We start from the raw sequence: 24291 nt of genomic DNA on the forward strand, positions 1-24291 counted from the left end.
TGATAGGGGCATTCCTTCACAAAGTGTAAATCACCGCAGAACCAGCACGGAGATTTCGGTTGCTTCTTCTTAGCAGGCTTGGTAGAAACGGCGTTGACGACGGATTTTTCCGGAACGGGCTTCTCTACCATCTTGGTGTCCTTCAGATTGTTAAACCGATGGCACTCCTCGACGAGATTTTCCAGTGTGAGCTTCGCGCCGTCTGCTGGCGGAGCATGCTCTTCAGCTTCTAACTTACCGATCAATCGAGTTCGGATGTCTGCATCGCGGGGAGATTGTAGACCGCAAACAAAACGTAGTGCCTTCAATTGGTCGTCGGTGAGCTTGGTCAGCTGGAATGCTTCGCAGTGCTTGTTCACAGAGGCAGCGTAACTTGAAAAATCGTCTGCTTCGTTCTTGACATATTGTAGACAACGGTAGCGATCGTTAAACAGCGAGGTTTGGCGGCCAAAAAGCTTCTTAAGTTTCTTCACCGTGTCGTCTAGGCTGAAATCGCGGGGATGCTTTGGCAGGATACAGTTTACGTACCGCTCATGGAACTTGGTGCCGATCTTCCTCAAGAGTAGCCTCACCTTCGTCGGATCGTCCAGATTCTTGCCGTCAACCTTGAAGATATCCTCGTAGCGCGCGAACCATGCATGGAAAAACACTCCACCGTCAGGATCGCAGTAGAAGTCTTCAATTCCCGTGGCCAACGATTCGATGATTTTCTCACTTCCCGGTTGGTTGGCTTGACCGGTTCGGTTGAGAAGTTGAATCTGCTCTTGTTGGCTAGCTACCAGTTCAGTGAGCCGGAGAATTGCGTTCCTCAAATCCTGGTCGGACATCTTTCAAGTGCTTGATCTGGATCGTCTTGAAGTGGGTTGAAATGACCTCGTCGCCAAAAATTGTTCCAGACTCGAGCAAATGGAAAGACCTGTTTGTTAGTATGTCTGTATTCTTCGGAGGTTGGAACAATACTCCGTAATGAAAATTATCCTGTCAACCAGCTTGATTTTTCATGGGCTTCTAGGATGATCGTCTAATGTGGTTTCTAATGGAACATAAAGTGATGATGTTTTGTTTTTTTTTATATGTAATTCGTTTGAATTTGTTAGAAAAATCCGAATTTTCCTTCAAATTTCCCGGATTCAAGTATTCTTTCCACGCTGAAAAGGTTAGAAAATCATTATTTTACAATGTGGTATGTATATTACGAGGAATGGCTTGTTATAAGTATTGTAACTTTGATTTTTTTCTACTAAGTAAACGATGAGTAGCGTGTTTTGCGCTAAAAATACTGCAAATCCTTCTCGTATCGGCCTTTGCATAATCAATGATATCAGCCAATTTGAGATGATATTCATTTCATCGCAATTATCCATAGTATCAATAACCGGTATGCATTATCAAATTTAAAATTTTTGAAGATTATCTATGACTTTGGTCAAATCGTGTGTTGAAACCATCCTAAATATGCAAAACTCCAACTTACTTACCATATACTAATGACATTTAATGGCTGAAATGAATTTAAATTGAAATAAAATGAATGATCACAACCGAATTTTGCTTTTCAGTGCGTAAAATAAACAAACACCCTCACTATTGTGGTTCTGAGCTTTAATGTAGATCAAGATGTTGAACTATAGGTGTTTCGTTCTTGACACTTTCAGGACATGACGTGAGACGAGTAGCGAGACGTAACTTTCAGAATTATTTACTTTTTGTTTGGGTGTGTGGTTATGATTTCAATGTCAACTCGCTAAGGAAAATAATTGAAGGAAAAAATAAGCAAATATATATTCGTGGAATATAGTGCAAAACCTCCTTTTGCTCTAGCCAATTACTTGTAACGGCCCTTTCCGGATGTTCTTCCCGGTATATGCACAGCATTCTCCTCCTCCCTGAGCGAAATCAGTGGAGCCACAATCAGCGTTATTTTTTGTCACCATCGCCGTAAGCTGAAAGTACTCTTTTCCCCGCCGATGGGAGCCAAACAGAAGTACAGTAATCGCTCACTAACTGGTCCTGGTTTAACCGGTCTGCTTTTTAACAGGGCGAACGTTAACTGGTCCTTGGACCAGTTAAAAAGCCGAATTTCGTAAACAATTGACGCCATTTTCAAATGGAAGATTTGCTGTGAGGGGCTTCGAATGTAATTTGGAATGTTATGAAAATTGACATTATTTTCGCATGACAAAAACATTGATTAAATTACAGTAAAATCATTTCTTCAAATTATATTTCATATCTGTTGTCGCACTCATCTTCCATTGAAATGTCGCGAATCTTCCATTGAAATCCTTTTGTTTATCCAATTTCATGATTAACGCGAATCAAACAATTCATTGAAGTTCCCCTCGATTTTATTTGACGTTTTACACGCCGGACCAGTTAAAACGCGAATGTCGATAACTGGTCTTCCCTTTTCGCCCAGTTACCGAATGTTTACTGTACATTTTGCGTGGAAAGAAAGGCGAAAAGATATACTAAAACATCCTTCTGCACTGTTATGATTCGACAATAAAGCGCGAGCAGCTATTTTGCCAACGAATGCATTTGTAACCAAAAGATACGACTTGTTTTGTAAATAAATTTGTTTTTTCACGAGCAATGGCCGAACAGCAATTTTGACATTGCGATCCACCTATAGTACAACGCCTTGATGTAGATGTCGCATGAGCTGATTCAGCTTTGCGTAAATTCGTCACATCTGGCACCTCTGTCGCAATCCGAGTTCCAGCTTGCGCTGCTCACCGCTAGCTGTGCTAACATATTATTATGACGGTTGAACAGTGAGTGACTCGAGTGTTGAATTTTGATTTTTGCACTCCCCGCTTGCGAGCAAAGAAAACGGTTGTTCGCGAAATAAAACGGTCAGGCGTCGACAGCTTGTTATAAACAGTAGGCGCGAAATAGAAATAAAAACAGATTATTCTCAATACAATTGAATGAAAATAAAAGATACATTAGTGGGAGTCCTAGTTAACGGTATTTTCTTGTAAAGTATGTTTATTTGAATATAGATGGATGTATCAGTGTACTAAATAAAAAACATTTTTAGGTAACATGGAGTCAAAAATACCCAAACCATCGTTTTTGAAGAAGCCTACGGGAATGGCCAGTTTGCCTGGTAATGCTCGATTGCCTTTGACAGAATTGCAAAATGCACCGATGGAATTGGATTTTCATGGGAAACGTGTTGCTTCTCCAGAACTTGTGAATGTGGCTATACTGAATCGACACAAATTGCGTCGGAGCCGCTCAGCCACCGATCTCAGTAGGCCTAATTTTCACAGGCAAAAGTTTGTGCCTAATTTGGAATCAATTCCTTCCACAAAGACAAATTTCAATCAGGCGAGCATTTCTCAAATGGTGAAAAATAATTTAGTGAAACAGGTGCAAAAATCCACGAACCTACGAAGGAGCCTTTCGACGGGCGACATCCGGAAAGAATCTACTGCGAATTCCAGTACCAGTTCCAATCCAGCACAGCTCAAACGACAACTGACAGCGACTAGCAATATTATACCACAGAAAACTTCTAAGTCGAGCGGAGGAACAACTGCTACTGGCAAAGTATTTGGAACAACAAAACACATTTCTGCCCCGGTTGCTGCTAAAAAACCAGTTATGAAAATCAAACCCAAAGCCGTCGTAACAAAATCATCGATAGCAAACTCTAGTGTTTCCAGCGAAAAATCTACATCCTCTAGTGGGGGAGCTGCAAAAAAAATCATCAACAAAAGAATCCCGCCGTATGATTACAAGGCGCGCTTCGCCGATCTCACAGAAAAACATCAAGTTCTTAAAGAAAAATATGAGAATCTTCGACAGGCCAATGCCGACTTGGAGTCGCTTCCTCAAAAGTACGAAGAGTGCCTCAACCAGTTAAATAAACTCAAAGAAGAGCACTCGTGTCTACAAGAGGATCATCGGTCTGCGATGCTTGACAATAGTAATCTCAAGGTGAAAAATTCTGCACTGACCGCCAGTCTTAGTGAAATCGAGGCTGAGTTACGTTTACTTAAAAAGCAATACACGGAGGCTGATAACGAACGGTTACAGTTGCGTGAACTCGTTAAGGCTCTTCAGGAGAAATCCTCCAGTCTGGAACAACGCAATGCTTCTCTGCTTCAAGATAACGAAAAGAAAGCCGAAATGCTTTTTAAGGCAAACCTCGAGAGGAAAGATCTGCACAATGCTGTCATGGATTTACGTGGTAACATTCGCGTCTTCTGTCGTGTCCGTCCTCCTCTTGAGTCAGAATTGGACCGACTGCAATGTGGATGGAAATATCTGGATGAGCAATCGGTGGAAATTTATGCAGCGGATGCCAACAGCAAGCGAATGGAGTTCAGCTTCGATCACGTTTTTCACTCGAAAACAAGACAAGAAGATATCTATGAAAATGTGGCCCCTCTGATACAATCCGCGCTTGATGGGTACAATGTGTGCATTTTCGCTTATGGTCAAACCGGAAGTGGTAAAACTTACACGATGGATGGCGTGGCTGAAAACATTGGTGTTATTCCGCGGACAGTGGATCTTATTTTTAATTCTATCGATGATTACAAGCGGCTGGGCTGGAACTATGAGGTGACTTTACTTAAGTGTGTGTGCTAGTCCATTCACATTAATGATATTTCTTCACTCACAGATCCGAGTCACCTTCTTAGAAATCTACAATGAAATTTTGTACGATTTGCTAGACTCCTCGGGGACAACAAAGGAGTTGGAAATTCGCATGGCTAATGCAAAAAACAAAACCGAGGTGTATGTTTCGAACATAATCGAAGAGACGGTAGAATCGAAGGACCAATTGCGCTTACTGATGGATATCGCGAAATCTAACCGAGCTACGGCGGCCACCGCTGGGAACGAGCGTTCGTCGCGATCACATGCAGTCACCAAAATTCAGCTCATCGGGACGCATCAAGAGAAAAGCGAGATCAGCGTGGGCTCAATCAATTTGGTCGACTTAGCGGGTTCGGAAAGCCCGAAAACGAGCACTCGAATGGATGAGACGAAGAACATCAATCGATCACTCAGTGAACTGAGCAACGTGATTCTAGCCTTGGTCCAGAAGAACGAACACATCCCGTATCGGAATTCAAAGCTCACACATCTGCTAATGCCCAGTCTGGGTGGAAATTCGAAAACACTTATGTTTGTAAATGTTTCCCCCTTCCAGGACTGTTTCAACGAAACGATAAAATCCCTACGGTTCGCTTCACAGGTGAACTCATGCAAGCTCCAGAAAGTGCGTAAGAACAAGATTCTGAACAATTCTAATCTATTTTAAAAGCAATATGCAATGTTTTCATCCAGCGGTTCGAGGCATTTTCATGATATATTATTGTTTGAGTTTTAAGATAAATTTATGTATCCTTAAGTTATTCAAACCACATTATCTTCTGACTTTGTAGCGAAACCAAAATTGCAAGACTCGTTTAAATCGTTTAATAAACATGTGTTATGTATACATTTCCTTGTGCAGTTCTATTATTGGAACAGTTTGATTTTTGCAAGTCTCTGGACGTCTTATTTTCACTGACCGGACAATTCACATCTCGCTAAAGAAAAAAAAACGATATTTCTCAGAACATTTCGAAAATAATAGATAAATGGAATACGTTCAAAACGGCTGTCTGTGAAGAATAGCGGCCCAGAAAGGTTTTCCGACGCTCGGTAACATACCAGTACAGTAAACATTCACTAACTGGGCGAAAAGGGAAGACCAGTTATCGACATTCGCGTTTTAACTGGTCCGGCATGTGAAACGTCAAATAAATTCGAGGGGAACTTCAATGAATTGTTTGATTCGCGTTGATCATGAAATTGGATAAACAAAAGGATTTCAATGGAAGTTTGAGTGTAACAACAGATATGAACTATAATTTGTGGAAATTATTTTTCTGTAATTTAATCAATGTTTTTGTCATGCGAAAATAATGTCAATTATCATAACCACCCTTATTCTTGTTTACGGCCGTATCTGACTTTCGTTCGAAAGACTTGATTCGAACAATTTGAAAAATACTTTCTTGTTTTCGTACGAATCCGTTCGAACAAGACCTTTTTCGAACATAAACATTAGATGCAAGATTTTATCAAAGCAACGGTGAAAGTGTCGCCCATACAGTGATCGTTCGTTAATTTTGCCGGAAAATCAACCCAATTATTGAATTTTACTAACTGGACTGCAAAACAGCAAAAACAATAATAAAAAGTATACAAAGAAATGAAATATTAATAATGTTCATGAATCATATTCATAATCCTCAATGACTTAATTCCTTCTATAATAGATTGAACAGCAGAATCAGTACGACTTAAGCTCAAATTATCCGAAAAACATGAATATGTACTGATTTAACAATCGAACGGAATTCGCAAGAAAAAAGTGACGTTTAGAAACCACGTGAAAAATACACATTCGTACGAAAACTAGAATGGCCGATTCGTGCGAATTGTTCAATTTTCGAAAGTTCGAATGAATGGATTTGATTCGTACGAAAACAAGAATACAAATGGTACATTCTTTCGAACGATTTCTTATCGTTCGAAAACAAGAATGAGGGTGAGCATTTCAAATTACATTCGAATGCCCCTCACAGCAAATATTCCATTTGAAAATGGCGTCGATTGTTTACGAAATTCTGCTTTTTAACTGGTCCAAGGACCAGTTAGCGTTCGTCCAGTTAAAACGCCAGTTAGCGAACGATTACCGTAATAAGAACAAAAGCTCGGAAATTCTACCTATAATGGAGTTTAAATTTTCTGATAGTTTAATATTCCCTACTTTTTTTCATACAGAAACAGGTAGGAATAATCGTTAAGATATGTTCTACATGCGATTTTTACATCAAAAGGGTGTTTTTATTACTATTTCATGTTATGAAAATTTTCTATCGTGTTATAAATTTCGTAAGCCGCATAGAGTTTTGATCACCAGTCAACTAATCTGCTAAAAACATTATAATTGGTAACTTTGAAACCAATACCGTTTGACCAATTTTTGAAGTATCTTCAAAAATTTGTCACAAATCGCCTGAAAATGGCAAATAAGCCTGTATTAGCGTAAATAACGACGACGGTAGCTTTCCCATTATTAATGGTACACCCACGATTACTGGTGCATCTACCCTAGTACTTATCTCAACTTGGAATTGTACATGGAATGGTCTTGTTGATTGAGTATTTTTATAACTACAAATTTCTCAATATTAAATTTCTTTGCTAGGAAAAAAACAATTTTTACATTTACGTCTCGATAATATATTTTATACTGGTACATATAACATAATTACTTGATAAATATAACGGAACAAGAACAAGTTAAGCATCTGTATTGCTGCTAGCAAGCACATGAATTTGCATACTTTTTGTTGAGTTGTAAATCTGGCCCGGTGGAAACGGTTGCAGTCGGGGATGGACATCCGCCTTCGATTTGCTGGTGGAAATGTATTTCGACAGCCGTATGTTGGGCAGTGGCAGAAAACCCGCCGAAAGGGGCAAAACGTCCAACGTAATGCTGTGACTTTCGACATCCTCCATTGAGATAACACCTAAAAGAAAAAGTTTTCAAAGTTGAATTATAAAGTAAACGATCGCAAAATTCATGAGTACTCATGAGTCAAAAACAGTGAGATGTCTCAAGCATGTTAGTACAGGCAAACCTTTTTTTGTGCGGGGGATATGGACCGCACAAAAAAAGTCGCATAAAAAAAATCGTGCAAAACGTCACCTGCGGCTTTAAAAAATCGTGTTCGATACACATTTTGAAAAAAACTTTTTTTGTGCGGTAGATAGGGACCGCATAAAAAAAGTTTCCCCCAAGAAAATAACTCAAATCCACGCCATTCACCGTTCAATTTCCGTTTGATTCCCTACTTTACGATTGGACACTTTGCCTTTTCGGTTGCGCGTGGCTGTTTTGTGCTTTTAGTTGCATGTCGAAACGAGATGCTGTTAGATATCTTGTCATGCAAAAACTTAGAAAAACTTAGAGCATTTGATGAGAGAAGGGGAGTGATTTCAGAAGTGGATAATTGAGACGCAAATATGCTTTTTTCGCACTGAAATGCATATAAAACATCGGAAAAAACTAAATGGAGGATAACTTCGTCGAATATGCTTCTTTTCAAACACCGCACAAAAAAAAACCGCTCAAAAACAGTTTTTACTGTAGTCGTTTTCGCTTACAAATCTGGTAGAAAATTCTTGATCTGGCAAGAATCTGCGATCACCGTTTGAAAAACAACTATTTGTGACGAAACGAATGAGAAAAAACAGAACTAACCTGCTGTTCGTCCAACAACCACCCACATGTTTTGGTCTGCAAGTACCTCGTACATAAGGTCGGTGAATGGATTCTCGTGCACCTTCGTTATTCGCAAATTGAGATGACAAACTGAGTTGACCCTGCATAGCTCGGACGGTTCTACCTTTGCGCAAATTGTGAACAGCGTAGTGTAATCCATCACATCGAATGTCACCACGTAAGGAATGTAATATCGTTTATTTTCGGGCATGCTTACATCAGCAAACTCCATTTTGTAGTCAACATGAATTACCGGTAGCTCCCGTTCCGCCTTCAGCGCTTCCACTTGTATCTCATAAAGATATGATATTGATAAGGCTTTACTCATGGTGATCTCATTTTGGGACTTTGGATTGATATCAATAATTGTCACACCTTCCGCAGCACATACCATATGTGCATTTCTGAGGATAAGCTTGTGCTCACTGACTCCTTTGAGGATGACCTGGAGAAATTTTTTCGATCCTGAAGAGTGTAAGCGACAGGAAGCCGTCAGTGCTGGAAGGAAGTGCAGGGGAATCTGAATCTCATTTCGACTCCACGGCACTTGTAATGTAACCTTGTGTTCCATCGGTTTCTCCTCCCGTCTTCCTGGAAGGTCACAGAGAGCCTCCAATTCTATAGTTCGCTCTTCGAATGATTGGAAATTATGGAGATTAACCAACAGTTCACGATCGAATGCTGTTTGTTGACCATTGTCGTTAGCCAAAATTCTCATCCGCAGATTTTTTGAGCATTTGAGCACAATTTGGGCATCTTTTGGAAAGCGGAAGCTACCACCGGAAACTATGAGTTTGACCGGCTGTTCAACACCCGCTATGAGATTCATAAAGTTCAGAACAGCTGACGAAGCTTTCGTAATGATTTCAAAGCTGGGTACTCCTGGTGGAATACTTTCCGAGAGAAATTCAATACTGTCTACCTGAACGGATAGTTGCTTGAAGGACCAGGAACCTACGCGTTTGGCTTTCGTTTTCAGCTCCAGCACATTCATTCCAGGTTGCATCAGCAGATTTTCGCAAGCCACACGGTTAGTGAAATCCGAACGCTGCGTCGGAGAAATTTTCCGACGGGTGCTGCTGGTTCTCCTGACCGGTTGTTTAGCTTTGTTATCGCATGCAACCGACGCGCAGCTTAGTGTCCGATCTTGCTTGTAATCGAGATGCAGAGTTATCGGGAGCAGACCCAGTGGTTCCGTGGTGGCCACTTGTGATGGGACTGAATCGGCGCTTGATTTCGGATCCATTTCGTATGAGAGCAACAACTGTTGACATAGTATTTCTCGCGGAAAATTGCTTTCGATTCTCAGAACAACCGATACCATATCATCCTGGATGACGAAAGTGTTTGCCACATTTATATCCACGATCTGCAAAGAGAAAATAAAATATTGTGTGGACTACAGATCTGTTTTCTTTCATTTTGTAGTTTAGTTGAGAATAGGGTGAGCATCTGTCCTGATTTAGCAGGACATGTCCTGATTTTGAGATCTATTCGGGACGTCCTGATTTATTTTTCACAATTTAGCCTTTGTCCTGATTTTTATGAGAAATTCAATTTTGTTGTGGAATCAGGATTATTTTCAGTGTACACCAAGGTTTTTTTACGCGGGGATACGTACCTCGTAAAAAAACGCGTTAATTGGAAAATCCGCGTTAATTCGAAAATCCGCGTAAAAAACCGCGTTGATTGGAAAATCCGCGTAAAAAACCATATCAAAACCATATATGATAGATATGAAATGGGACTATCTTTACATAGAACGGGAGTAAAAAGTTGAGCATTGCTCGCTTCCGAAAACCCGTAGTTTTTTTCCTGTAATTTCGTTGGTTACTGGTAGCTATAGTTCGGTTTTCCTCACGAATGAGGCCACCTGCTGTTGCTAGAGGATTTCCTAGTAATTTGTACACTCTTTTGCCGATGCACGTGTAGTACCACTGTTAGACCATACAGAGCTAAGTAGCCAGGGAAATACATTCACGAATCGCTGCCCGTAAAAACCCCGTCCCGTTGTACCGCCCGGCGAGCTCCCCGTTACCCAACACCTAAAACCCACCTAAGAATCCACCTAAGGTGCGGCACTAAGCGCTAAGCTCCGTTACAAGCGCTAGTTACCATAATTTGCCCTGAGAAAACATGAGAGAAAAATGTAAGCTGGGGGGGAGATGTGATATTGCACTGGTCTGGACCGCGTTAATTGGAAAATCCACGTAAAAAAACCGCGTTAATTGGAAAATCCGCGTAAAAAAAACCTCGTAAAAAAGTCACAGAAGGGTTGTGTCCGAGACACGATCGTAAAGTTGACGTAGGATTCCGTTAGGCTATCTGTTGATTTTGGATATGTTAGAAGAATTACATCGTTATACTCATTGTTAATGATTTGGTGACCCTGAAAAGGGCAATTTTGTTTGGTTGTTGGGTATTGTTTGTGCACTCCACCAGTGTTTATCGAGTGATGATGACAGAAGGATGGTAAACAGTCATTGGGTGGTGCGTATCAGATAGAAGAAGCCGCAGTAGAATGAGATATGATGAAATCCGCCCTCTGTGACCATGTACAAGATGGATGAAATAAAGAAAAAAAAGCTCACCAATGTAATATAATATAATTACCAATATCGAACACAATTATCAATTTTTCTCATCAGTAAAAACATGTTACTTTAATATAGCGAAAACATATCTGAAATGGAAATATTAATTTTGTTTTATAATTTTTGCTTTCTGAGTGTTTATTCAACCCAATGCGAATTTTAATTGGACTAACAACACCTAATACTATATGCAGAACATATGGGAAATAATTTTTTCGAATACTTCTTCACTTTTCCATTTTTTTCTCGCCGCATGAACTTTCCTTGGGTGAAAATGAACACAACAAAACGGACAGCTTAAATCGAACGACCCGTCTCGAGCGGAAACAAACCTTGGTTTTTATTTACGAAAAATTGAAATAAATCGTTTCATATAAAAATGTCCCCGACTTGCATATATTGCGATGCTGATTTCCCTCGGGCACCTTGGTTTTGATGTCTCTGTTAGGGAACACATTTCGGTGGGAACAAAAGCTACCCCTACTTTCATGTATTTGCAATGTCGATTTCCCCCAGGCAGCTTGGTTTTGATGTCTCTGTTAGGGAACCGCCGCATGTGTCGCCAATTTCAATCAATCAGAAGTGGATATTTCCGTTAGGATAGAGGTTGGGATTTTTCAATTGTTCGATAGTTAGGTTCATGACATATATTATTTTATTCAATATAAAAAAATGTTATGGAGTGCCGAAATCGATTGACTCAAAAAATTCATAAATCCATCATGAAATTACTGAGCAATAAGCGTTTGAAATTGGACAATTTTCACTATGTGCTCGATTTTCGATTTTCAATTTGTACCCTAATATGTTCCCGAAAGACGTAATCCTACGTCACAAAACCGCGCCAAAAAAAAACCCGTAAAAAACATGGGTGTATTATATTTTTCAGTAAAACCTTTTTTATCTAGAGATTTTGTTTTACTGACCACGGTGATGTTTTTGATCTTCCAAGTTATTTTTTTTTCAAATGTGTAAGTGGTCATTTGGACAAATTGAGCGCGCCAGAAGTCCCCCTTTTTCACAACAGAACTTAAGAATTATGAGGCCATCGCTGCATATGTAATTCATAAGTGTTGGTGGCTCATAGCGGTATTTAGATTTAGCCATTTTGTTGAAACAAAAGTTTGAAATCAACAATTACATTACATGTAGTTCTGATTAGGAAAAGAATACCCAAGCACAGAAACGTTGCCAGAATGTTCGATTGGGATCCACGTCCAAATGCTGAACTATGTGGTGCAGAAACTCAGCCACTAAGAATATTTGTGTTGCTGAAGGAGCTCTTGCGTTTCATACCCGTGGCTTGTACATCGGTACTATTGCACTTGATGTTTGACGACTATGAAACCTTCAAAAAATCTCCTGTGCTCAGACAGAAGTGATCAACTCCGGAGTATTTTCACCGCATGGATCACCCAAAAAATATGTTAAATAAATAAATTTCACATGGTTTTATTTATTTATATTTCAAAGAATCACAATGGTTTGGCCATAATCGTAACTGTGACAGGTGTGATTTTCAACTCCGACCAGATGGTATCCCTAGTTGAGAACATGATGATGATGGTCCCATCTCATACCCCCACAAAGGTTTGAACTAAACGATTTATCTATAAGATAATTAAGTTGTATTTAAGAATGTACATTGAAACCAGTATGCAAAACAAAACGGACTGGTCTTGATGCTGGCATAGGGCCCTATTTTGTAAAATGAATCGAAAAGTCGACACAATTCCTATTACTATCACACCGAGCAAAATTTCTTGTTTTGTAAATCGAGACAATCTCTTACCGAGCTCGAACTTCATGTGTTGCAAATTGCATATATTTAAGCATAAACAAAATAATTCTCTGAAGATATCAAATTGTTTGTATAAATTCTGATAGTTTTACCGATAGCATTCACGACGCTTTGACTCGATATTAATAATAACGAAAAAGAGCGAAATTCTTATCGACTCGATTTTATAATAGGGCCCATAAATTTGCTATCAATAGAACAACGGGCAATAAGCGGAAACTTAAAAATAGAATCCCATGGCTTGTCATGAAAACTCATCTGCATATACCTGCCACGTGGCACAATCCCGGAACTACGACGGAAGCTGCTCGGTCTAAAACGATGGCACGAATACTTTCCGCAGAGGTACCAGCAACACAACCATTGATATTTCAGCTGCCAGTCTCAACTCGGTGGGTAGGCTTTCCACCCTAGCCGAAGTCGACGATCGTCATGGCAGCGACAACCACCCGATAACCGCTAACTTCAGCGGTCCGGCACCGCTCACGGCTGGCAGACCTAGATGGATCATCGAAAGAGCTGACTGGACTGTCTTTCGAACAACCTCTGACTTCTTGCTCTCTAGGGACAACTCGACAACCATTGCCACCTCCAACAAAACCATCATGGAAGCGACCAAAGCTTCCATCCCGAAAGCGAAAACCACTCTAACGTTAAAGGGGAGGTCAGAAAACAGAGGAAGTTTCTCCATGCGGCTCAGCGACTTCCACTCGGAGAACCAATGAAGTAAGCTCCCATGAGCAGGTAGCAGCACATTAAAATACGGCGGTTAATCCGGAAGGCGAAACTAGACGGTTAGACAGATTTTCTGGAGTCTAAAGAGTATACCGCACAAAATTCATTCTCAAATTCGAGTATTCATCCGATAACTAGCTGACCCGGCAAACTTTGTCTGCCCAAAATTGTTTTTTTTGTTCTCAATACCATCAAACATTCACGTTTTCTTACTAAGCTCAAGTTCATGAGTCCAACCGCAGAACTGTTCATCGATTGGTCTTCTAATCGACCCCGTTGAATTTATCTTTTACTAAACAATTCCTAGTACTTCTACCAAAACTCATCATTATAATGTCAGATTATTTTCAGACACAATTCTCGTTCAAGATTTTTCAACCACTTGCAAATAACATGTTTCTCCGTTACATGGAATAAAACTCCTCTTAGAGAGGGGGAGGAGTGTATTCACCATAGAAACGTTTCGTGCCCCCTAAAATATTCACATGCCAAATTTGGCTCCATTTGCTTGATTAGTTGGGTAAACGATAAAAGAAGTTAACGTGTTCACATGTGCTGGCCGAATTTAATACTATTCTTAAGTTCTAAGTTCTATCAATATTTACACCTATACTTATTACTACAATCCTTATCATCTACATTATACACTATTATTTAGATTACCTACGATTAAACATAACCTAGAAAAATCTAGAAACAAAAGAACTAGATTTGGATCATGCTCTAAAATTAGATGAAATTATAAACTATAATAAGGGGACTAAACGTGAGTAAGCCTACGCGAATGAAACCTATACAGTTGTTATAATTTAACATACAACTAGAATTTATATAAACACTTATCTCTTACATGCAAATTAAAATTAATATTATATACACACGATACATATTGTAAACGAATTAAAACGTAGAAAACATATATGTACACATTTGAATTACAGGAAAATTATAATTGCTCTACGAGACGGGAGGAGTTTCTATTCGCCATAGAAACGTTTTGTGTCCCCTAAAACCTGCGCATGCCAAATTTGGTATATTTTATGATTAGTTTTCAAGTCATGCAGAAATTTGTCTTTCATTTGTATGGCAGCTCCCCCTCAGAGAGGGGGTTGAGTGTCTAACCACTGTGAAAACATTTATTGCACCCTAAAATCTCCATATACCTAATTTGGTTTCGGTGACTAATTCTCGAGTAATGCAGAAATTTGTTTCATTTTTATTTCTCGTCACAGTTTGGGAACTTCTGAAACATAAACATACGTAGTACAGCCCGAATTTTGGTATTCTGTACGAAAGTCTTGCTTACATGCAACTTTTTAGCCACATCTCGAACTGAGGCATCCGGTTTCCGTTTAGATGCCCCAACCAAGCGCTTGTAATCGTTCTCGTTGACCTTTTTCGGTTTTTTCCATATTATTGCTTCCGATCAACAGTCAGACGTTCTTCGAACCGTTTTATGATACCAGACACGATGGAATTCGAGATTCCCAACATTTTTCCGATGGCACGATGCGATTTATCATTATTCTCAAAGTACTTGCGCACCTGATGAAATCAATTACAGAGAAATTTCAATTAATTTTACTTAAAGGACTAAAAGTTAGAGCAATTCGAATGTGTGCGGATTTTAAACAGTGCACCATTTATTAACGAGGCCCAGTCCTCTGCGGATCTTTGGCGCAGAGTTAACACGCTGAAAGGAAAGAGAAGACCACAGAACCCCATTCTCCAAGTGGATGGTATAACCCTCAGCGATCCGGCAGATACTTCGAACATGCTCGGAGAATATTTTACGGGACTGTCCTCCATTTCCGAATATGACCCGAGTTCATCCGTCGACAGAGAGCGTATACCATTTCGGTCAGCAATTCCGAGGTTCCGGTGAGCCGTCCCAATAATCCTCTCAACCGGAACTTTACCATCGAGCAACTTTACGTCGTCCTACGTTCCGCCAAAGGTGAGTCAACCAGCCTGCCAGCCCTGATGGTATCGGCTATAGATTGCTGAAACAACTGTCCCTGCTTGGACGGTTCGTTCTTCTCAGCATCTTTAGCGATTCGTGTGTACACACGAATTTCCTGAGGGTTAGAGACACCTAAGATCACCCACATCTAAGATCGATCAAAGAAGCAACATCTTCAAAGGCTAGCCTTAGCCTCCTGTTTTATACAAGATTCTGGAAAGATTGACGAACAGACGCTTGGTCACCTTTCTAACCGAAAACAGGAAATTGGATTCAGTGTGGTTCACATACAACATCCCCGTTTCAAACTCAGGGCCCTCAATTGACCATCTTTGTGTTGTTATAGAATAACTACGTCCACGCAAACATCATCAGCGATGGAGATCGATCCACGGTCGAAATTAGATCGATTCATCCATACAACTGCTCTGCTCTGCAAGAAACATCGGGCTGCTGTTCTATAAATAACCCAACAATGATCAATATCAACTGTCTCCGCTGTCCGGTCTGCTGAACAATGGAAGAACAGAAAGAATACCCTTAGGGCGATTACACATTATCCGGTTTCTGCCGGACCGGTTTCAAAAAGCGCCGCTGGGTTTGGACGGAAAACCGAACAACAATGTGAAAGAGACCTCGCGCTACACAAAACCGTACATCTCTCACAAACACATATATGCATTTATTTATATGTGGATTTGACAGGTAAACATTGCTTCAAATATTCCGGTTACATGCAGCTGAGTGCAGACGGAAAACCTTAAACCCACAGACATAATTGTCTGCTGCTGCGGCAACCACGAGCGTTCTCATTAGGATTGGGCGATCTTTAGAAAAAGATCGATCTTGATGGATCGATTTTCTCAACGGCGCAGGGATCGATCCAATGATTAATTCGGTACCAAAGAATCGATCTTTACTGAATCGATTTTTGAAAAATCGAATGCCTTTTTCCAATTGATTTACTTGTTCTATATAAGTATTGTCTTTTCTTTAAACATGAAATAACCATTTTATATTTCTATTCAAACATCAAAGGCATTTCAGTTTGATTCTCAGAATGAAGGTCACAAAAAACAGGAAAGTGCTGAAAAAAGGATTTTGCAGGGCATTCATCTTGAACCGTCATGGAATTATTTAATTGAATAAATTAATTGAAAATTATTATTAGAAATTCAACAACCGATATTCATCTAGAACTCCGCTGACGATAATCCCGTTGAATCAAATCGTTTAATACGCTTGGCATTTAGTCGAAATATTGGCAACAGTCCCAGTTCTAGTAAAGAACGCTTCAGTCGGATCTGATGTCAACATCCCATTTCGTCACAATTTTTACTGTCAGCCTAGTGAATATGATGGTGTAAATATAACTTGTGACCACTTGTTTGGTAATGACCAAACTTACAAAACTGCTTCTCCTAAATTTACGACCACTAATTCAATGACATTGAAAGGGATCCAATGTTTATGAATTTGTCAAGCGGTTTTTGGTAAGAATCAATGTTCTCTGAAAAACAAATTTACAATATTTTGTTTTCTACGATCAGAAAGTTCGGAAGAAAAGATAGATTTTCACGATTTTTTTTCTTTCAGTAGGAAGCATCGACCGAAAAATCGGAAATCGGAGAGAAAAAGATCGATCTTCTAAACATCGATCCAAGATCGCCCAATCCTATTCACTATTACTAATTTGACATCCTCGAAAGTTATTCAAATGATTATAAAATTTGTCAGATGGGATTAAAATCGATGTACTAAAAACTCTAGGATCGAAAAAAATCGAAAGCAAAAGATCGATCTTTGCGATTTTTTCGGGTACAATGAATCGATTCAAAAAATCGGAAATCGAAATGGAAAAGATCGATCTTCTGAAAATCGATCCAAGATCGCCCAATCCTAGTTCTCATATGTTTGTTCCTTGGAAATCACATAAGGCCGAATGTTGGAGTGTAGCACACCATGAGCATGATCAAAGTGAGACCAGGCCTCACGGACATTACACACATCCTGCATCATAACGGCGTTCTTACCGTACCTATCGTGAATACTTCCGCCCCACTTCAGAATACGTTTAAAAAACTAACTTTAGTCCAGCTGCGGTTTATTCATTCATAGACATAATTATTTCGTTTCCAAGCATACACGAATAGTATGATTTATTTCACACGCTCTGTTGCCACATAATTTTTCAACAGTCTCAGAAACACGGTTAGATAAAAGTGCAATTTGTAGAACCAATAATAATAACATTCCGTTACAAGCCAGAGGCACTATTTATTTATATGTATAATGTGTTCACTTCCTGTGATTATTTTGGAATTTACCTACAAGAGAATGTATACACATCCATTCATTCTAGAGTTTTTTTTTATTTCATTAATACAGTAAACAAATTACGAATAAAATAACATAATTCGTTCAAACACTATTCCATTGCTGCTTCCGCTGATCCTCGTCGAAGAACGAGCTCAACATATACCGCAATTCCTCGAGCACGTAATCCTGGGGCATGGGCAGCTTCTCGAGACCAATTCGCATCACAGCTATCAGTACGCGGATCCGGGGCAAAGAATGACCGAATCAGATAAGCTGGAATTTCGTTCTGACAGAACCGATGCTTTGGCGTCGGGCATTGGAACATTTAGACCACAGAGCACATATCTGACTGTTTTGGCTGGAGTGCCTTGGTCTCGTCGTCGATCGCGTCGCCGGTCAGGTCAAACTGGAATACCCAAAGAATATTAGACGAGAGAATTATTTTTAGTGTGTTCAAATTAACAAAAACTAACCTTCTCATCCAGCTCGATAAAGCCGCTCGAAATCCACCCCTCCATGAACCGATTGAAGATTTGTTTGACATCCCCGAACTCGTTCAATAATTATTTCAGATAAGGGATGTTGCCTGTGAACAAAAAATAGAAGTCAATTAAATAACTCGATCTGCTTGTCAAAAAACACCACTCACCGTTAATAACACAGTCCGTGGCAATATGCTAAATGATGACATCGTGCACCTGTGACCATTGCTTCTCTTTGAGCAGAAACTTGCATCACAGAATTAGTTCCACAACACTGGTAGTTGTTGAAGAAGTGAAATAAAAATTTCATATCACTTGCAAATTATCAACTGGTTTCAAAATCAACAAACAAACGTCAATAGTGCACACATACTATTACATTAGACGAAAAATTGCCTGAATTGTACTAATTACTAACAGACATGACAAACAACTGTCAATTCGCTTTCATGGCATGGAGCTTCGTGCTCCGCTTTTGGGAAATGATAGTGATAATGGATTTTCAGGTGCATTAAACACATATCTTAAAATAAAAACTATGAATGAAAATTAACTTCTTCTCATGAAATGTGTTCTTTATGTAATAAGGTAATACGTTCTTTTGCAAGTTGGGAAACCTCCTGAACAATAATTATGTCTGATAATGATCGTATATTACAATGATGAGTTTTAGTTAAAATATCAAGAAAACTATACAAAAATGGTTAAGGAAGAATCAATACCACAGGTTCTGAGCAAGCAAATAATATGAAGTAAACGTTTTCATTAAAAATTTAAACAACTTAAAACTGTCTTGAGGTGTGATAATCTTATAGAGAATGATTTGCTTTCCCAAACCGATGTCTCCACCAGACGTCGACACTATTCTACGGTCATCGCGTATAATGCTTGTCCGGTCATCGGACATTGCAGTCGCTGTAGACGGCTGCATCACGGCGCCGTAAAAAGGTTGGTCCGATCGAAATTTGTCATTTGGGTTTCAAACCGGTCCGGCAGAAACCGGATAATGTGTAATCGGCCTTACGCCGAAATGGCTACTACTGTGTCATTTACCATAATGTAATGGAACAGAAAACTTAACGCCTAAATGGCTACTACTAACTACTGTGTAATTACAGTTTATAGAAACATAAACATATGTACATGTACAAGATTAAAACCCGGCTCTGTTACAGCTAAAATGCTAATGAGCCTAATAAATAAATAAATGGGATAAAAAAAATCCCCGTTAAGTTCACGTCCCGTCACGTCACGTTACGTCAATTATTATACCATGCAATTCTTATGAAAACATTCACATACACCGGCAACGTAACGACCCGTCAGCATACGTTCAACGAAAACGACCGGCAGGGTTTGTAGAAAAGAATGATTGACGGAGACGGACGGTTCGTTGGGTTTTTGTCTGGACTTTGTGTCTCGGCTTTTGTTTTGATTTTGGTTTTATTTTTTATGCCAACATATCTCTTTGTTCCAAATTTCGGAGTCAAAATCATTCGCGACTAGCTGAGGAAAATAGTCTATATATTATTATTGTTGAATATGGATCGGGACTACGGGGTTTAAGCATTTGAATAATATAATTCAATGATTTTCGTGAACCTTTCCAAATTTAGAACTAGTTCTGTTGTATGTGACGACACAATGAATAACATTGAATAAATCATTTGTTTGACATTTGACGTGACGGTGATGCTGCAAGCGTAGACTGCATGACGTTCTTTTCCGTAACGTTCTATGTGAATCGCACATCCATATCCGGCTCGGAGAAGTGATAGCCGAAGCCAACAGAAACCGTCAGCACATGGATATGATAGCACTGGACCTGGAAAAGGCGTACAATAGAACATGGATCCCGAGTTTTCCACGCCTGTCACCCGCTCTCTGCTTAACACCTTCCAGCGCCACGTTGAAGAGCGGACAGGAGAGTCCATCACCTTATCGAAGTCCCCTGTGAGGCTCAAACGATTTCGACAGATCGCCTGAGATCCGTACATTGCACCGCACACCGCTCATTGTTGCCTGAATCAGTCTTGCCAACTTTCGGGAAAGCCATGTTCGTCCTTGATTTTCCATAACTGTCGTCGGTCGATTGTATCATATGCGGCCTTGAAATCGACGAATATGTAGTGCGTAGGGATCTGATATTCGCGACACTTTTGGAGGACCTGCCGCGGTGTAAAAATCCGGTCCGTCGTCGAGTAACCGGCCATGAATCCGGCCTGATAACTTCCCACAAATCTACTTACTATTGGCGATAGATGGCGAAAGAGGATCTGAGACAGAATTTTGTAGGCACTATTGAGGATCATTATTGCACGGTAGTTCCCACAATCCAGCATGCCACCTTTTTAAAGATGGGACAGATTACCCTGTCCTTCCCCTCCTCCGGTAGCCATTCTATGTCCCAGATCCTGACTATCAAACAGTGCATACAGTCTACAAATTTTCCTGGACTCTATCATAGATTTACACCACTGAATTGTAGCCATACCCGTTATCGGTTAAGGGATTGCCATGAACGATAGGACAAAGTAGACAAAACAAGAACAACAATTCATCTTTTGTCATCAGAAAAAGTGATTGAACTAAATTAAAAATAATGAGAAATTTCCTTGATAAGAGCATTGAGCGGTGGTTGAATGTTTGCTAACCACATTGACCTGTTTCTTGCTACCAGGTATTCAAATGCGATATAGGTGTCATTAAATTGCCTTTATCGCTTGAGTCGCTCGTCGCAACATGGCGCTCGGCACTCGTCGTCAAACTATTCGTTCCTTTGTCCTCGTTCATACCCGATGACGGTCTCTGCTGTGCTGCTAATTGCTGTTTTCAAGGTGTTCCAGCTTTTCTCGAGGGGAGCAGCATCCAGTTCGTCTACCCCCGGTAACGCAGCTTCAAGACGCTGCGAGTATGTTGCAACAACGTTCGGCTCGGTTCGGCAACGTTCTGTTTGCTGAGATGATCTTCAGGTGTAAAGGTATTGGAGGCTGTGCTGGAAGGTGTTTCGTGTGGGCATGTTCTTTGAGGCAGCGAAGTCGATAAGTCTTAGTCCGTTTTCGTTGGTTCACATACGAGCGCTGAACCTACCAATCACCGCTTTGAACTCCTCCTCTTGGCTGACCTGAGCGTTCAAATCACCGATGACGATTTTGATGTCGTGTTATGGGCAGCGATCGTATTCACGCTCTAGATGCGCGTAAAATTCGTAGAATTCGGGTACTCGTAAGAGAGTTGAGAGACTTGCAGTTATATGTTCCGAGTTTCCAATCTCTAGTCCGTGTTCTTTGCGTGGGTCTAGTCCGATTGTCCTGTCTCGAATTTCTTTGCGTTTTTTCCTGTGCGTTTCATTTTTACGGATAGCTTGCAGGGCCTGCATCAACCAACGGAGGACCGTCGCGCACAGCTCTTTATAGTGTCCCCGCTGGCACGAATATTGTTATCAGTCGCCTCTGACATGGGGAACCGGCGCTGTGTTGACCCGCACTTCCATGGTAAACAGACCCACGAATAGGCCCCCTTCCCTGTCAGTATATGACCGAGATTCCCCCGGACTCGGTTACCCGATCTTCACTATAGTTACTCGTACCCCAACCGGCAACGTGGGGAGGTAGGGATAGGAGGTAGTGGACAAGAAGCTAAGGACCACGAATAGGGTCTCTTTGTTATAGATGGGGACATTTTCTCTTAATATGTGTACTTGGAATCCAAATCCATCCATTATTTGAAGAGATGTCCACGTTCAAAATCTTTAACTTTTCTTGGTCCTTTGAAATGGTCCCCTATATTGAAAGGTTAGACGCAGTTCCACGTCAAAAACAAAATACCGTTCCCACACGATTGTACACAATAGATACTGAATTTAACGGAGCACAATTCGTATACAAGCTACCATGTTTGCAATATACGCACCTTGAAGTGTTCTTCCAGAACAGCAATTACGCTGGGAACGCCATTGTTGCTTATCTCTTTAGTCTTTAGCGATTTAAGGAACTCGTCGAAATAAAAGGTCCTCACGAGCATCTCCAAATCAAGGCAGCAAGATATTGCGCTGCAAGTTTTCACGTAATTTACATAGTCATTCATTTTTTTGTAGCAGGATGCCAATTCCAGCAGCGTTTGACTTGCTAGATGGTGCCAATTTTCGGTTTTCAGCTCTCGCAGCAGGTCCGTGAAGAACACAACAGCCTTCTGAGGTTCGTTCAATGTAATGTAGAAGTTTCCCAAATCGAGACCAACCAATCGGGCGGATCGCAATCTCGACACGTGTTTGTATGTGCTGATAGCCAATTCGTTCAGTTCCAGATACAATTTGGTGAATGCTTGATTTGAACCGAGGGCTTCTTTCAAGCTGTCTGTTGCACACTTCTTCGGTTTTCGCACTGGAGAATGCGCCGTTCTGCGCAGTGCTTCCGTCTCCAGGAGCGTGCTACTTTCGGTTTCGGGAACACTATCGCCCATCCCCGCGGAAAGATGAACAACCGTGTGAAGTTGCTCTGAGGTTGGAGTACAGCCTGGCAGTAAACCACATTGCTTCCCAAGACTGTACAGTTTGTCCTTGGCTAAATTCCATATGGCAGCCGAATATTGAGAACATTTGTGCATATCCTTCGACTCTTGAACCTTATCGCAGAGGTTAAGCACCTCCAGAGCGCAGATAAATTCCCAACAAGCTAAAGCACCCTCGGGCGTTTCCAACTTGAGTGCCTCAATCTCTCTCAACGTGGAAAATAAAAAAGGTAGCAAACGTTCGGCGATTTCCCAGGGTGTTCCACTCGCGTCCAGCAGCAAACATTGTCGCTCGAAAAGATAACTTCTGAACTCTAATAAATTCACCGATTGGTTAATAATCTTCTTGCGGGTTTCCTCCATCTTGGTCGCATTCAATGAAATACCATGGAAAGCATACAACGGCTGGTCGAAGATACTTAGCCACTTTTGTTTCTCACCATACACAGAGTTCAGGATGAATTGTGAAAATAAAGCATCCAGCTCATCATATTGCACCAGCGCTTCGGAGTGCTGTCCAAGCATTTCCAAAACGAAGGCTAGTTGTTCTTGGAGCAGAAAGTAATCTATGAAGTTCCAATTTTCTTGGATTCGATTCTCCCGATTCGAACGTATAAGTTCTTCATACTTCACAATGTTTTTGTTGTATCCAGCCAACATCAAGTGTCGAATTCTTTGCAGCAAACAGCGAAACGATTCAGTTGCTTTCATTTCGAACTTTGAAGGGTTCAGAATAGATAGACAGCGATCGCCATTTTTCGACGCAAAATCCAATCGTATTTTATCGAGCACAGTTGTGCGTGGAAGTATGTTTTTGGATTTTTTTACGTCCAATGTTTCTACCAGCAAAATCATCCAGTCAGCTACGTTGTAATTATTCAAAACTTTAAGCCATTGATCAATTTCTTCCTTAACCGAGGCACGGTATGTTTCGACGTCGTTGCACTCCGTCACGAATATGTGAATAACAGGGTGATCTATGATGCTCCACTTGCCATCCCGGTACTTTTCTAGGACGGCTGAATCGAAAGGCTTGAAGCTTGCCTCAACGCGTACATTTTTTACCGGACGACCATATGAGCGTCTCCATTCTGCAGTGTCCAACGGGAGAGCGCTGGTGATGTGTGGCTCTAAGCTTTTAAAAAGACGAGAGTCGCCAGAGTCTACAAATTTGAACAATTATTTTCATCATCGAACGTCTAGTACCTTTTTCAACTTACATGTTAAAATTGGTTTGCAATTCATAGTTTACGATTACCTCGAGGCTAATATTGTTTGTTTTTAACAGCTACACTGAAGGGATAACACAATCCTAGTATGTTGACAACGTTTTTATCGATTTAAAAACAGCAATGCATTACAATCAGTTGATAACAGTAATGTGAAAGTGCATATCAAAGCAATGAACTATTTTTGTTTACGTCTACATTTGCACACACCAAACAAGAATTGATGAAAACATATGTTATACAGCAATTCCTAAATGAACAGAAATAGATATTATTATGAATTAGGCTCTGTTCTCACTGCAGCGGAGCGTCAACATGGCTTGAGCGGAGCGTGTTTATTTCTCGCCACGA

At 40.5% G+C, this 24291-nt stretch overlaps 2 protein-coding genes and 1 long non-coding RNA gene across 3 annotated transcripts; 1 reads left to right on the forward strand and 2 right to left on the reverse strand.

Annotated features, from left to right (window-relative positions):
• The first annotated feature begins 2791 nt into the window (after positions 1-2791).
• On the forward strand, positions 2792-5467 carry LOC129776952 (protein claret segregational). The gene is made up of 3 exons (XM_055782918.1): positions 2792-2988; positions 3047-4581; positions 4643-5467. Exons 2-3 carry the CDS (start codon positions 3052-3054, stop codon positions 5285-5287), a joined length of 2175 nt encoding a protein of 724 aa, XP_055638893.1. The 5' UTR covers positions 2792-2988; positions 3047-3051; the 3' UTR covers positions 5288-5467.
• Positions 5468-7257: 1790 nt separating this feature from the next.
• LOC129777749 (trafficking protein particle complex subunit 10) lies at positions 7258-24224 on the reverse strand. Its single transcript, XM_055784212.1, has 4 exons — positions 23932-24224; positions 22115-23874; positions 8288-9677; positions 7258-7553 (listed from the first exon to the last, which is right to left on the reverse strand). Exons 1-4 carry the CDS (start codon positions 23954-23956, stop codon positions 7324-7326), a joined length of 3405 nt encoding a protein of 1134 aa, XP_055640187.1. The 5' UTR covers positions 23957-24224; the 3' UTR covers positions 7258-7323.
• LOC129777751 (uncharacterized) lies at positions 16363-18482 on the reverse strand. The gene is made up of 3 exons (XR_008743287.1): positions 18370-18482; positions 18194-18306; positions 16363-18126 (listed from the first exon to the last, which is right to left on the reverse strand). It is a non-coding gene; the product is annotated as an uncharacterized LOC129777751 (long non-coding RNA).
• Positions 24225-24291: the final 67 nt, after the last annotated feature.

The sequence above is a fragment of the Toxorhynchites rutilus genome, chromosome 3 (assembly GCF_029784135.1).
Source record: "Toxorhynchites rutilus septentrionalis strain SRP chromosome 3, ASM2978413v1, whole genome shotgun sequence".
Classification (NCBI taxonomy): Eukaryota; Metazoa; Arthropoda; class Insecta; order Diptera; family Culicidae; genus Toxorhynchites; species Toxorhynchites rutilus.